Genomic DNA, 16286 nt, shown 5'->3' on the forward strand with positions numbered 1-16286 from the left:
AGTCCCATAGCAGACCCCTTCCTCACTGGTTGGCTTTTTAAGCAGCAGCTTTTCTAAAGCTTCATGCATCTTCATTCATCCCCAGTAATTCCTGATAAAGCACCCATTATGTAGACATGCACTTGTGATTATCATGTGGATGTGTGCTCTGGAGATTACTGTGGTAAAACACATATCAGGTCAATAACCCATAGCTTTATTTTACTCTCTGACTATGTGGTTCGTTTCTTTGGTTGTGTACCAGCATGATGTAGTAAAAACCTGCAGGGACTCTCTATGGCACACGCCCCAACTGTTTTATTTTATAAACTTCCGATTGATATTAACAAATAATATCAATATTGATTGTCGAGACACCAAATCGTGTTATTGAATTAAAGTGTGAACAAATTTAAAGCTGTACCATCATAAATTTTGAGATAAAATGCACGGTGACAAAGTCTGAGCCAATTAATTTCTATAAAGATCGCAGTTAAACAATTTTTTTTATATTGTTTCCTCAATTGGATTAAAGTGACTTAACTAAGGCCAGCTGGGTCAATATGATATGAGAAGGTGTATTGTGTCACCTTTTTATGGTCAAACATTTTAAAATTTCTGCGTTGCACCTGAACATGTTCATGTCAGCATGTAAATGTTGTGACAGCTTGTTCATCTGTACCCAAATGTTGTCCAGGGTGAGCAACAAAGAACACTCTGAACGTTGCCCGGGGAACTGGCTGCAAAATAAAATGGTACAAATGGCAGCTTATAGGGTATGAATTGCTGCCCTCGGTTGACCGTAATTAATACCGCTGTATCGCCTCTGGTAAAATGGCCGTCTACTTCCAAGTTGATTACAAGGACTGCATTATTTGTGCGTCTCTTTTTCAGGGCTTTTAATTTCTTAAGACCTATTGCTGGGTTATACTTAACAATTATTTTAACACAATACCCTTGGTGGGTCACTAAGAAAGGATCCCGGACTGGAAGAATGTTTTTGTGTCTACCGAACGGAATTCTGATGAGACTAATGTTACAAGGAGAAGCAGCAGGTCGTTGTTAATTTTTTAAAAAGGGGGAGCTTTGAAGGTTGGATACACACGCAGTCCACACAAACTCAGACCCACACTGTACCAATGAAATGCCTTGCTTTGCTTGTATAATTATCAGGAGTGAATTAAGAAGGCTTAACATTCTTAAAACATAAACTCTGTTTACAGTGCATTGACACTTTTTTGTTTCCCCAGTGGGACTTGCACTTTTGTAATTAAATGTTGAAGTTCGTGGGCAACAAAACAAATTAAACGTGTATCAAAATCATGTGACACATTATCAAATTTGGCAACTTGTAAATCTTGCTGTCAAGTTTATTGACATGATTGAGTATTTGTTGAAATTCATCTGGCATATCACACATGGTGTACCACAACACTGTGGCTTACAATTAATACTCCCAAGGGGAAAGAGACATTCCATTTAACCAAAATATTAAAGAGTTGCTGTCAGACTGTTTTCTCAATACTATTTTTTCTTCTTCTTCAGCCCTGTTCATACTTCCTGCAAATGCGAAGTGAATTTTGACGGCACTTGGCTGTTTTTGCAGCGAATGTTTCGCAGGAGTTTAGCACATTTCAACTGCTTTGAATTATTCATTGTGAATTGGTGACGTCAAAATTTGTTTCCCATTTGCAGGAAGTATGAACCGGGCTTTATTGTGCAGAAAGGTTTCCTTACCATCTTTAGCCCAGGTACTTTGTTGTGAGGGCAATATAGTTTTAAAAGGGCACCTCTAGAAGAAGTTTAAATTTGATTTGGAACATTTTAAGAAAATGAACAGGGGGCATGGAGGCACCTCTGTGAATTATCATTAATCACTGGTTCGCTTCTGTTTGTTTCCTGGTTACAGCAGATTACCATCGTAAATACTTCCTCTGCTAACAATCTCTCCTCAATACCAATTGTGGACATGCATCCTTGAATCTGAGGCTAGCACCTTTGACCTTATACTTGACCCCCACAAGTTTGCCCTTTTAGATGTGGCGGGCTTGGGAGTCTTTTCAGATGTAACTGTTTATCCACATGACAAGTGGCTCACTTTACTACAATACAAACACTTCAGTGTTAAAGAAGCCGGGGTTTATACCCTGGGACCATGGAGGAAGAAAATCTATGTTCTTCCTCCATGCTGGGACTAAACAAATCTCCTGAAAGATTGTCAAGTCAACCCTCCAAATAAAAGAGCACTTTAAAAATAAAAAAAGGTTCTGCTAATTAAGGGTGTGTTTTGAAGTCTCAATTCTCATTGAGACATTTGAAGTGTTTTTATTTTAATTTTATTTGTTTGTTTATTTTTTACACCTGAAGACAATCAGGTAACTAAAACACTCTGTTCTAAAACCACTGACTAAATCATATTTTAATAAAGTTCTTCATAGCGCATTTTACCAAATCATATCAAAAACACATAGCTAGAACTATTCTCACATCCCCCAAAAAATGCTTGTTTTTCAAAGCCTTAATTTAAGTTTAGGATTAGTTATAATTGTTCACAAATATATAGTTATAAATTCATCATTTTGTGAAATGTCTACTTTAGTGATGCTACTCTCAAGACATTTTTTCTGTAGGCCTGATGTGTTATCTTTAATGTACTTAGGTTAGGTTATTGATAGGTGAAATGCAACAGTAACAGTCAGATTGACATTGATATTAATAGCCTACCTGCCTCGCCTGTACTGTAACATTTGTCTAAACCCTGTAAATATGTTCAGATAGAATGTACTATTTGGGTTTTGGCACAACTTATGGCAATGCACTTAAAAGTGACTAATCTAAAACACGATCCCTCCGTCTTTCCCCATGATGTCGTCAGTACGATAGACACCAGAATGACATCATAACCAGATGACAACATGATAAGGAAAAAGTACCCAAATAGGACGTTGTTTCAACCAACGACAACGCGTTCCTCCCCACCAATTTCAGCTGGTTGTTTGTTTTCTGATATCATCCAAATACGCGCGTTGGACTCCTTCACTGGCATTGAGAATCTGTCTACCTTATCCAAAAGCGTGTGTTTGTTAATTGGAATGGGTTTTCCACGGCGACGCTGTACGTTTTAACTCGGCATGATTAAATGGTCTAAATTCACCATGCTCAGTAATGAAATTAAGTGTAATATCCTAATATGAGTGGATGAGAGAGAGATGTGGAGAGACAGCACAACTGTAATTGTTAAAACCACTACATAGTCCATCCCAATATACAGCCAACTGTTTGTTTCCGACGGAGAGAGAGGCATTACAGAGTTAACCAATGGCGTAGGTGGCAACTAGCAATGCTGACAAATTAATATTTCTTCAGGCGGGATGAATGTGTTAAATTGAGCAAAAACCTTCTGTGTATAGTGTATATTGGGGAGGTCAATTCACTTGCGGATGTGACAGGGCATGGTGGAGATTACATATTGCATTGTGTATTGATCCCTCTGGCAAATATGTCTTCATCATGTACAATGGAAATTGTATTCGGAGGAGATTATTATAATAAATTTGAGTTCCTGAGACAAGAAGGTACATGTACGCATCCAGTGTATAAAAAAAGAAGAAGACGATTCCCCTAAAATATTTACAGCCGGCCTTGATCGTGTATGTAAACTCGCCTTGGCAAATTTTGATATTAAATATAAAGGGCAATTTAGTGTATGGCTTCAATCACAGGTGCAACCTTATTCAACCTTTGAATAAATTCTGGCAGATCTTGTAATGTGGGTGTTTTGTTTGTGTTTGGTTGGTAAGAGCTGGATAATTTGCTTGAAGTGTTGGTGGTTTTTAACCCTGAGCATCGACAAAATCACCTATTAGTTAATAATTTGTTTTTATAGATTTTCACTGCTGTATTTTTCATTTTCATATCAACACAAATAAACAGGAAAGATTTAAGTTGTATGATACTATGAGAAATTTCATTTAGCGTTTTCAGCTGCGTGGTTACTTTACTCCAATGCCTTTGTTTACCAATCTCTCGGGTAAAAAAACACCACCAAAACAGGTTGCCTTACAAAACAATCAAATTTAACTTGCTTTTTAAATAATTGATATTTAGACCCTTTTCGTTTTCAATCAAAGCACTTGTAAAAAGTAATGCTTTTGATACTGCTGATGAGTTGTGTGATTTGATATCATTGAGCTCCAAGGGTTAAATTGTTAAACACAAATGTTGATGTCATCTGTGTACGTTTGTTTATCATTTATTATTTCAGATTTGGAAAATAATCAAACACTAAAACATGCAAGACTAGAAGCATTGGAATATTGTTTTCCACACTGGCTGGTTGTTGTATTGTTTAAAGGGAATGTTATTTACAAGCACGTATCTTTATTTAACATTTTCATTGGTGTACTCGCTACTCTGTACAAGCAACCCTAAGAAGAAACTCTCTGATCGTTTCCGTATTCCATTTCCCCCTTGGTGCTCTTAAGAGATGTTAACCCAAACCGAATTGGAATTGAATTTGCCCTTGAATTTCAAAGTCTTGTTTGTAAGCGTTAAGGGTCCCCCCTTCATTTTTCAAAGCCATCTACCACCCAGTAATGAATCAGAACTAGCATGTTCTTGAACCTAACCCCAATCCCTTCAATGAAAATGACTCATAACTCCAGATACCAGCAGCGCTCTCTCTCTCTCTACTCCAGTCTCTCCCTTCAATGCCAATATCATCTAATCATTGTGTGTTGCACGAGAGATGAGCGAGACGTAGACGCCAGACCAGCACTTAACTGACTCTTCAGGTCCACTCCCAAGCTCCCATAACCTTGTCATTATTGATCTGCCATCGTTCATTGTTTTCTTTTCCTGACATTCATTCATGTGCATTTTTCAAGACGACCTACCATCCACGCAGAGACGTGGTTCCACACTACCAGTAGATTTTTAGATTATTATAGTTGTCTCCTTGTCTTGTGTATCAGTCGAGACACAAACATTGATTGGAATTTAAAAACACGCAGCTTTGGGGAAGAATAATGAACGAAAACTCAAATTAGTAGACCCAATTAAGTAACCAGACAACCAGATCAGACTGCCTGGTAGATTTTCCCTCACACCACAGATCAATTCATATTGTTTCTATTTTTTAACTGGTCGCCTACTCCTGACAAGTTTGTTGTTTTTGAGTCAGTCCTAATTGAGAACAAACGACGCAAGTGGTATGGCATTTGGAGATTTATTTATTTAACTTCTTTAGAGAGATAGAATGCTCTAATTATATTTGAATAAGGAAACAAAGAGTCCCTCTAGAGATAAATAGAAAAATTAAAGTGGTAATCTTCATTTGCTTGAGATAGCTACAGTGTGTGTGTTCAGATTTTACGTCCGGCAGATGTACTGAACAGACGTCGCATCAGACCTCGGTATTACTGTCATTTTGAAGTGCAAAGGGACAAAGTAATAATGGCTGCACACAATTGACATCACGACCTCGCAATGCTGAATGGCGAAGGTAATATCTTAAAAGCACCATCTCTTATGGTAATGTCTATTTCTTAATCAGAATTTCTCATCATAACAAAAAGCGTAGCATCATCTTCTAGATGTGCATGGATGTTTCATTTCAAGTGATTTGTCTTGGTTGTCAAATGGAAGGAAGTTCTGGTTTTCTTGAAGGCCTGGTATACTGGATCAATGGAACCAGTGAAACAGACATGGCCATTGTATACCAAGGTCCCATGGGGTTTCATACAATGCAGCGGCTTATTCAAAAACTTAATTGGATTAGTATGGCGTGAAATAAGGACTTCAGACAACCAATTGAGGAGATTGATTTTTAAGGAATAAATACAAAGCAAATTTTAAGAATCGTTGCATATTTTAATTTAGCTGTTGTCTATGGGATACATTTTCGTTGCGGTGTAGACATTTTAAGGTCGGCATGCATGATGAAAGCAATAGCATACCTTTAAATTGGTATTCTGATTCAGTGTGGACTGCGTTGGCTCAGTGCGTGGGATTAATACCCAAGCCATTGTCCGACCTCATCGATTTTGCATCTTCATCCTAAGACCCACCTTACCATCCTTGGGGGGATGATGGCCTGAGGGGCCCTGCTCAGATAGCTCCTCACCTGAGAGCTCTGCCCTGACTTTCTTCGCAAATACAACAGCCATTTCTTCTCCAAACACCGTGACTAAATTCTTGACAGGAGCTTCATGGACGCAGATTTGATTTTGTTTATTAGCGCCTAGGTGTCTCTGAAACTTACTACAGACCTGTTGGTTGGAAGATTGAAAGTATTATGAGTATTATATGGTTACCTAGGTAACCTGATTGTTTCCATAGAAACATGACTGGATGGTTTCAGTTTGTTTTACTTGATCTTATTGATTGGCTTGTTTGGTGGGGTGGATTGCTTGAGTTTGTAGCTGTTGAAAGCTGTCATCGTTTAAAACTGGCGTGGGCAAATGAATCAAAGAATAAAGTGGGAGCAGTAATTGGCTCTCGTATGATTTGTTGTCAATGTCGTCAACAAATTTGTTAACTCACCAGGTATTCCTACTGACTTGATGTCATTGTTAAGATGAATTGCAAACATTTCTCAAGCAATGTCTTTCAGAACAAGTTCAACAAACCAAATGCTGTAATTGCTAAAGTAGACAACTAAAATGACTGAACATTAAGATCCTTTTTAGATAAATTTTTTATAGCAAGAAAATGTTGGCGCACAACCCGTAGAACCTGCAAGTTCAATTCTAGGAGTAGTGGAAGTTAATGAAGGTATTTTCTCACAGTATAGAAAATACTCAGACACATGTATCACTTTGAATTGCATACAAATACTATGGATCATTACCTTTTACCAAGGTAAATGTGTTTGTTCTGCCTTATAACCATGATAGCCTCAGCAACTACCTTGTGCTTTCACAAATGTATTCGCTTGTCATGTGCATTCTGTTGGTAAATCAGTCGGTATATATTTTGTAATTTAAAGTACTGTCTTTTCAGACTGCCTGTGAGAAAGATAACAAAGAACAAATAAAGCAACGCCAAAAAGACATAGGAACCACAAATACCACTCAATGAACGATACTTTTATACGTCCAATGAGGAATTTCTCATATCCTGTCTAACCCCCCATGAAAGGTTCTGAAATGATGGTGCAATAATAGAAGACTGATCGATAAAACGTCAGACAAGGTAGCTCCCAAATTTTTGTAAAACACCGCAGAGAAGTACGCTTATCTCTGTGAGGCTGTGATGATTTTGTGGTATGATTTAACAAATGAGAGACTTAACTTGGCAACATTTCAATAGTTTCCTCAAGTGTAGATCTGCGTAAGGATTCAAAGATGAATAATCCAACCGTTGAATAATGCAGTCACGGTGTTTTATCTCAAGTGATGGATGAAGTACCCAACATTGTTCTATCACTCAGTTTCGCGTTCTTTCACACACAGCTTTGAGAGTTTTCCGACCGCAAAGTTGAAGCATCGTCGGTTTTCAACAGAGCTTTGTACGATGGATTTTTTATGACTTTTTCTTTTAATGATAACCGTAGTCTAGTTTTATGGCTAAGCTCATTCTCATGCAGCAAGTAAATTGACAAAAGGCGTTACGCACTACCAGCAAAGTGTAAAGTCCCTTGGAGGGCTATTATTTGACATTAAACAATTTCTTTTTTTGAGCTACGTGCAGAATCATTTTTGAGAGGATTCTATGCAACGGGACACAAGCGTACCGGTTAGGCTGTGATTCCACATGCAGCTTGAGTATGGGTTTTAACTTTGTCTGTAAATAGACAATAGTGTAACTGATATAAGTGGAAGTTTGCATTCAGCACGGATTGTTATGAAGCCAAACAAGAACCGCTGCAATCTGGATTGTTGGCATCAGATCATGACCTGATGGTAAGAACCTAAACATGCTATGGTGTTGATCTATGAATTCTTTATTCCTGGGGCTCGTTTTCACAGTCGTAACAATTAAGGCCTAGTCGTTACCAATAACTGTTACGGTTGAACTTGCCATTGGTTGATCACTGGCTGTTGACCGAAACTGTTAACTGTTACGACTGAGAAAACCCACCCCTGTTAATCTTAAACTAGAATTTTTGCCCCTACAAATTCATTGGCTCGTGGGTACATTTTGGGCTTAGCTTCCTCATCTCCATTGGGATACACTCTTATCCTGATTGATACCTTCTTCCTTGGTCCTTAATCAAAAGGAACCATTGGGTGATAATATGACACCTGATGCAATACTTTGGGGAAGCATCAGTTTCACAGTTGTCACAGTCTTAGTTCAAAGAAATTTGCATCTTTTGATTGAGAACGTCTGGTTCAGGTACCGGTAATAATGCTCGCATATAAATGAATCATTTAGTGATCTATAGCTGTGTTCAATTGGATCATGAATGTTGTTTAAGGTATAGACACTTTTAAGGTTAGACCTGCTCAACAAAATCATCAAAATAGGCTGTGGTAAAGGTAGTTTAGAAAATGAAAGAAGATAAGTAGTCTTTTAGATTTAGGGATATGGGAGAAGGCCAAATGGTTTGATCTTAAGCTTTGATGTGTTTCTTTACCAGTGGTTAGTTCTAAACATTGACACACATGAAGAGGTTTAAAATGCGTTTACATGGAGTTTAGAGTGACAGTTTTTGTGCAAACCCCACAAATAATGCCTAAACCCCTGCAGGCCATTGGGGACCCATCTATGCGTTAAAGCAAAGGATTACCTTCTGGTGAACCATCCTCACCCCCACTGGGAACCAGATATTGGGAAGAAATGGACCTGAAAAACTGCCCCAGGGCACAGATACATGTAGTTGATTGATCCATGATTGATCACAGCTTGGGGAGATTCTCTTGTTATGTTCATTGTTTTGTTCTTTTCTTTCATATTCCATGATCCAGATATTGTGGGCATTTCTAGAGGTGAGGAAAGCAACCTATATTTGTGACAATGTGAGGGAATGGTGTCTGTTTGATTGTTAATCCTTGATTCTGGAGATACGCCTTGCAGAGATGTTGTCTCCCCCCTTTTTTCTTTGAGATGAATTCAATTGCCCATGTCATAGGGTTTATAGATTACTTTTTGGTTGTGTGAAGTCAATTTAGTTGTTGAGGGAAACTTTGCCTTTTGGCATTTATAGTTGTCGTTGTGAAAAGGTGCTCAGGAATTGATTACAGGGTCTCAAATTTGTTTTATTGTTCGGCTGTTTTGAAATAAATCAGTTATGGAATAAATCAGTTTCATTGCATTCAAAGGATTGTTTGTGGTTGTCAGTTTTACACTTTAATCCTTTTATGTTATTTCTAGGAATGTTATACTTGATATGGTTTTTTTGTGAAGTTAAATGTCGGCCCTGGCCTGCTTTCTATATAGACTATGAAAGTCTCGCTCACACTGAAACTGAGAAAATAGCTCAAAGTAAGACTGTGAATGAAGATCAAATCTTTTCAAATTCTATTTTTACTAGATACATTATTCTTGGAGAAAACAAATCAAACAACCGTGCAGCGATGTCATAGGTCTAGGCCTACACAATAAATTCTGACAAACAAAAATGGAATCACTTAAAAAAACTTCACAACATTTTTATGCAAAAAAAGAACAATGGTTAGTATTTGATCTTATTAAAAAAACAAAAAAAAAACAGCGATTTCTGTGAAGTTTGCCGATGTCTTTGTTGATTTGTCAAAAATGTCTAGTTTCTTTTTGAATCATTGGGCCTCAGCAGACCTAAAAAGATACACACGCATTGATTTGTAAGAGAACAAAACTTTTGACATTTTTTCATCTGTTGTGAGGCCAAAGGTGACTTTCCAAGTGAAGTGTGTCAAAAAGTTATTAAAATTGAAATAAGTTTGAGAACATGATAATTTGCATACTGTGGTATTGTAAAAGGTACTAAACTTGTCAGGTAACCACAAATGAATGGTTAACTTCACATGGCTTTATGCATGGGGTTGTAAAATTGAATTGTTCAATGCAAACTCTCTCCTCTCAGTTCCGGGTTTAATCATGTGTCATCATGTGACATCATGTGAGCTTTTCATGACTTTATCGTGAAGTCCAGAAACTTGAATTAATCTTAATGTTAAGAGTGGTTCTTCACATGAAAACATAACAACATTGTTGTGTACAGAAGTAGTTTATGAGAAGTCCAATGCTACAGCAGTTTTAGGTTTGATTTAAAAACCATAAACCGTAGATCTGTATACGTGTTTGTTTCCCGAAAGGGTCTTTGAAAGCAGTTGTTTTTGTTGTTGGTACAACTTGAATTTCAGGAATAAGTATACGTTGATGTCATGGAAAAGATGTCATAAGAAAGTAGGGTTATGGCACTCTACATATATATGCCTGATGAGTGACTGATTAATTGAAGTATTGAAGTGATTGATAATTGAAACAAACAACATGTGTAAACTTCTAACAGGACACATTAGACATTAGAAATGACATGTACAAGTCCTTCACTTTTCACAATCAGTCTCTCCATAGTCAACTGCGTTGACAAACTTTAACACATCATTTGTAGAGGTTTTGAACTCACACCACCGCCATGAATAACAAAACATCCATCCTTCTTAAATAATAAATTACAGCCATGCTGGTTTGTATATCATAACACCGAATGCAATTACTCAACACTTGATGGTTTAACACTACCAGAGGTTGGGTTACTGGATTTCGCACCCTTGTTCTCGTCAAACTTGGTGCACTTTGTGCGGAGTTGTGCGAGCAGTTGCGATATATCGGTGTCAGTGATGATTATTGATATCAGCTGCTTCACTTCTTGAAAGGTGTCGGAGATGAAATATCTGTCTCTTGACTCTTGTCAAAGCTGTGATGGATACTAGTCTGCATTTTGGAGACAATAATTTATGACAACATCAAATAACTTATAATGACAAATCTAGAATACTGAGTACCATCAATGATTATCTAATTCAAAGAGCAAGGACTTTACTTGAAGAAAGGTTGTTATAAGGTTTCACATCATTTAGGCAACCTGAGAACGCATAAACTGCACCCATACAAAATGTGTTGTGTACTTTGTACTTGTTTCTTTTTAAGCTGCTTTATGTAGCCCCCTCTGTTGACCAGTTCAGTCTCATAGTAATTTTGTGTAGTAAGTGTTCATTCCTCCTGTTTTAGCTTAAATTAAGGTTTTTTTTCCATTCAAGGAAATGTTCTTAAGTCCCTCCCTCATGTAGTTTTAACTTCTGTGAATGTTCCACTTGAAAGATAATGCTCAAGTGCCACAATGAAAAATAGCAACGCTGTCATATTTGTATGTACAGATCTAATGCACAAAAACTGTAATTAATATTGACAAAATGAAACTGTCATTTTATCAATATTAATTAATGTCTAGTTCCTCAATATGAATATTCTTTTTAGATGCTAGTTTGACAGCAAATCTAAACTATGTATGTAGAGTATAAGAGTTGTCATAAACATAAAAGAGTTCTCATTAGATTGTCATATGTTTCCCTTCAAAGGTTGTATACCTTATTTCAATACTTACAAATACTCATTTGCTTAAAGGCACTGTACATGTAGGTTTAATCCAAGTTCATCTATGTGGCAAAAGTAGTGGCCTACTCTCTTTAAATTTTGCCATATGATTGTGCTCCGAAATTTAAGGTATTGCTTTCAGTAAAAACCACGAAGGTAGAAATAACAAACTATTTTTAAATTCGAACTTGTGCAGGTTGGCTGTTAAATCTGTTCATAAATAAACAAAAACAGTCGCAACGTTTTGATGGAAATTTTTGCACCAGGAAATCTTACAAATGAAACGATGCATACTACTGAAAATATGTTTCGTTATCACTTTGTTTTGCAAAGTTATTTATCATGGTATGTGTTTGGTTAGCCTAGATAGTGTGGTGGTAGACTTTAATCAGCATGTCTGGCCTTCACCAGAAAGTATGTTTAATTGATACACCAGCCAAAGACTACCAAATTTGTTTGTTTGATTATAGAAAAAAAAAAAACATTGTCACATGCTGTTCCTTTTCTCTCTTCCATCAGGCAAACTACGGGGGGCAACCAACGAGTAAAGGTGCCATGCCTGAAATGTCTGGTGGGCGATCCTCAGCCTCCCAGAACCTACCTCAAGGTATGACATACCTGCAGCATCACCAGCACCAACAGCTTATGCAACAACAGCAGCAGCAGCAGCAACTTAAACAACAGCAGCAGCATATGCAGCAACAGCAGCATTTGCAACAACAACACTTACATGTACACCAACAGCAACAGCATTTGCAACATCAACAGCAACAGCAACAGCATTTGCAACATCAACATCAACAGCAACAGCAACAGCATTTGCAACAGCAGCAACAGCATATGCAACAACAGCAGCAGCAACAACAACAACAACACTTACAACAGCACCAGCAGCAGACTGACCGCTTAGCAATGTCTACGGGAGGTATCGGACCAGCCTTCAGTCCTGCTGGTCTGCGTTCTGGCAATGGAATCCCTGTACCTGCGGGAACCAACATGGCTGGTACTTCGGCTGCTGCTTCATTCTTCGCAAGGTAAGAAACCTATGTCAGATGTTTGTTAAAGCATAGAAAGTGTCCTGTATGTATGGTTAAAGGAATGTCTTAAAACATGTCGGCAAAGTAAAACACAAACCTTTTATTTAGACTGTGTACAGGGGCCCAAATGTTTTGTTTGATAAACGTTGCAGTCAGTCGAGCAAGACTAAAACATCACAAAAATAGTCTGCAGTGCTGGGGGGTCACAGTAATCAGCGTTCCAATGGGAGACTTTCTGGGACGATAGAGGGCAGCAGACTTACCGGGTAAATCCATTGTTCTCAGAATTATGCGCATGTTCAGAACTACGTAAACAATGGAAATTTACCCAGTATGTCTGCTTCCACCTAGCGTTGGAAAGTCTCCTATTCCCAAATTGACAGCGGCATTATAAAAATACGATGATTTAAAAAAAATCAAATTACTTTGCCCTTTTGCCACAACTGAATGTTAACGCCTTCACCAACCCTCTCCTGCCATGGCCGTCTCGCAACTCCTTACCGACCTGCGCGCTCGCCTAGACGGCCGGCTCAGGATTTTGATGAGTATAACTGCTGACGTTTTACAGTGGCCAACACAAGACTAATCTGCTACCGTAGTATTTTCCATCTGCGGTAGTGGACGAGTAATCCTTGGTAGATTTGCTTTTACATCCTGTTGTAATTACGCAAAGCTGGCAGGCAGCATCTGCTAATATCCCTTGCCAAGCCCCTGTAGGCAATACTTAGTGTCTATCTTGCAGATGATCATTTAGCCGTCTGGAGCAAGCCACACTTGAGGGAGGACTAGGCTCAAGTTTAATCAGGCACTCGGAATCAGTCCGAAAACTTTTGTATTTATTTGTATTTCTTTAAGTTATTATGAGGTTTTTGTAAACGTGATAAATTGAGTGGAGACGTTTTTTTCTTGCTTTGCTAAGATGTAGGCTCTGACTGGACTTTGGTGAACTTGTCTCATATTTGTTGGTCTGTAATTTTCTTTCCCTAAGTGATGCCATAGAGGGAAAAACGTGCATTTTCGTCATATTCAAATTTGGCTTATTTCTGCTCAACGGATATTGTGCTACATGGATATGCTAAACTTGCTTAAGTAATGGAATTGATTATTAGCCTACGTTAAAAAAAGGAAACAGAGAAGAAAAAAAGGAGGAAAAAAAAAAGTCTGGGTAGGCTGAAATATTTGCCATTACTCTGAAGTAGTCCCTGGTTTCTCATTTCATAGATTGAGCCGAGCCTCAGACAGCTTTCAGATATTCTTTCAATTTGCAAAATGTTCCACCGAGATACATTTCAAGCCATACTTTGTTCATCAAATCCATCATCCAAATCTCCTTTCCATTTCATAGTAAGGACAGTCAAAAAATGAAGAGAGACAAAAACCCAAAGGGATTTGGACAGCCATGGTGTAATTACTTTGTCCCTGCTGTTTGAGTTATGTTTGTGTACAAATCACCAACATGAATATGTATGTCAAAGTACTTGTATGTATTTCCGCTGGCAGTGCAAAGTGCAACTTACACTAGCACATGACCGCACTGCCTGCATGCACATCAGCAATTAAGGGTGAAACGATAATCAAAGACTCGATGTTAATCAAACCAATTTTCAAATCTTCAGCTTTTCCCCTGTTACATTTCCTACTTGAGGTTGAGAACAAGTCAGCCCTTGCGTGGCAAAACAGCCTTAATCAAAAGTGTTTGTTTCTATATCAGATCATTTCTGGGTAATTTGAGGGCGTTTTTTTTGTTTTCCATTTCAAAGTTTCAGGGGCATACTATGTAATAATTTAATAATATATCACAGCACTTTTAAAGCACACTTTATCTTTGAGAACATTCAAAGGAAAAAAAAAAAAAAAAAAACACTTCATGTACAAATGTGAATACGTCGCATTGGTGCCTCTTTTTACACTTTCATTCCATTTTTTATGGCAAAAAGCTGTACTTGCTTTTCTCAAAATGTCATTTTTTAGTTTTTCCATGAAAGGACCGAATTTTCCCTTCACAGTAGCAACATATGCAGTGATCTTGACAGTGCATCTTGTTTGTACATTAAAACTCGGAGAAATGAAAAGTCACCCTGACAGGTTTTAAAATCTTAACCCCTTTCCTGTGAACTGATCAGGTGTAACATCCCCTGGATTGAGTTTCCCCTCAATGGGGAGACCATCGGGAGATTGCCCTCTCTCCTCCCAGAAGGTGTCATATTGACCTATTTTACACCAGCTAAATGAAAGAGGGACAAACCCAAATGCTTCCAGAATAATGCAATATGTCCTTAGTTTGACCCGTGGACCAGGAGACTATAGTAGCCTTTGAGTGGTCAATAGCACTAGCTTTGGTCAGTGAGGGACACATTCTCTGGGTCGTATTTTCTTTCCTCTGTAGGGATTTGACCCTTCTCTTTTACTTATAGGCTTTAGGTTTCAAAGCACACGGTCTTGTACGGGTTTCAAAGGAAGTGTCCAGGAAGTCTAACCGCACTTTTTTTTTTTTTTTTTTACAATCCTATGAATTTTGATGTGGATATATAATTTCAGTGAAGTGCTAAAATTCACAGGCGTATCTCCATGATGGGCGTGTTAAGCATTGGCGCATTAAGAATTTGTACTGGGTTAAATCTGTAAGCAATAAAAACTATTTAATTGGTAGACTCTAAAATTTATTACGCTTCTTTAAAGGAGTGGTTAAACTGTTGGATCTAGCAACAGAAGTAGTTTATTTTCCAGAGAATTTTGCAAGTATACATTTTGTACCCATTAAATAAATAATGATAATGGACTTGGGTTTTTTCTAAGGGTTTCACCAAAGTTTTATTTCATATTGTCAAGTAGGTGGATAGGCCAGTTTAGATGTGTAAAGTTACTTTCGTACATTGAGTTGAACTATGTTTGCCTTCAGTAGTAGTTTTTCTTGAGTTTGCGGCAGGGTGTGAAGTTGGGTAATCCAGTGCAGTTAATCTGGAGCAGGTAATCCAGGGCAAAGTTGAGTCTCAAATCCCAGCAGACTACCCATCAAGTATTGGCTTCGGTTGGTCACGCTTGATTGGTGGATATAGGCCCCCAGACAGGCTTGATTACTTTCTCATTGGTTGTTAGAGCCAACTGCCCCCCCCCCCCCACACACACACAAGGAAAGAGAGAGTTTGAGATGAGACACGCATTGATGGAGCAACAAGACACAAAAGTAACTTGGAATGGACCCATTCAGAGAAGAATCTCCGACCCTATGCATGCTTGCATCCCTGGTATGTTTGTCCCGTAATGATCTGAATGGATACTCCTTATGTCTGGCAGAGGTAAAGGCAAGCCGACACCTTAACCTGTCAAGGCTACCTATTGTTCCCAGTCACCGTCTGTAAGCGGGAGACACTGTCTGTTGTTCTGTCTCCTTTGTTACGCTTTGTTCAGTACTTGAGAGAGATTTGGAATAAAAAAACGTTTAGAAGCGTCATCTTCGGTCGAGTGCCCAATTGAGAAATAATAACGGGAACCTACAGCGAAGTTTGACAGGACTTAAGCTGGGTTGACACATCTTTTGGCCACATGCGAAGAAAATATATGAGTTTAACAGTTATTTATTTGTTGATGTAAAGCAAGTTTTTCATGAGGGGCATGTTTGGCTGTCTGCCATTCTGCCTGAACGTCTGCCATTATGTCTATGTGCGTAGTTTCGAGTTTGGAGAAGAAAACAAACCATTGAATTCCCGCCAAAAATGCAGAAACCAAAATATTGAGATTCACAGTAAA

General features: G+C 38.2%; 1 protein-coding gene across 3 annotated transcripts in view; it reads left to right on the forward strand.

Annotated features, from left to right (window-relative positions):
• The first annotated feature begins 12354 nt into the window (after positions 1-12354).
• LOC117289430 (kinesin-like protein KIF26B) overlaps positions 12355-16286 on the forward strand; it is a 59993-nt gene continuing 56061 nt past the window's right edge. For all 3 annotated transcript variants that reach the window (XM_033770554.1, XM_033770572.1, XM_033770580.1), the window contains exon 1: positions 12355-12536. In XM_033770554.1, the coding sequence (XP_033626445.1) occupies positions 12415-12536 (122 nt within the window). In that variant the 5' untranslated portion in view covers positions 12355-12414. The remainder of the gene's footprint in view (positions 12537-16286) is intronic.

Source organism: Asterias rubens, chromosome 1 (assembly GCF_902459465.1).
Source record: "Asterias rubens chromosome 1, eAstRub1.3, whole genome shotgun sequence".
Lineage (NCBI taxonomy): Eukaryota > Metazoa > Echinodermata > Asteroidea > Forcipulatida > Asteriidae > Asterias > Asterias rubens.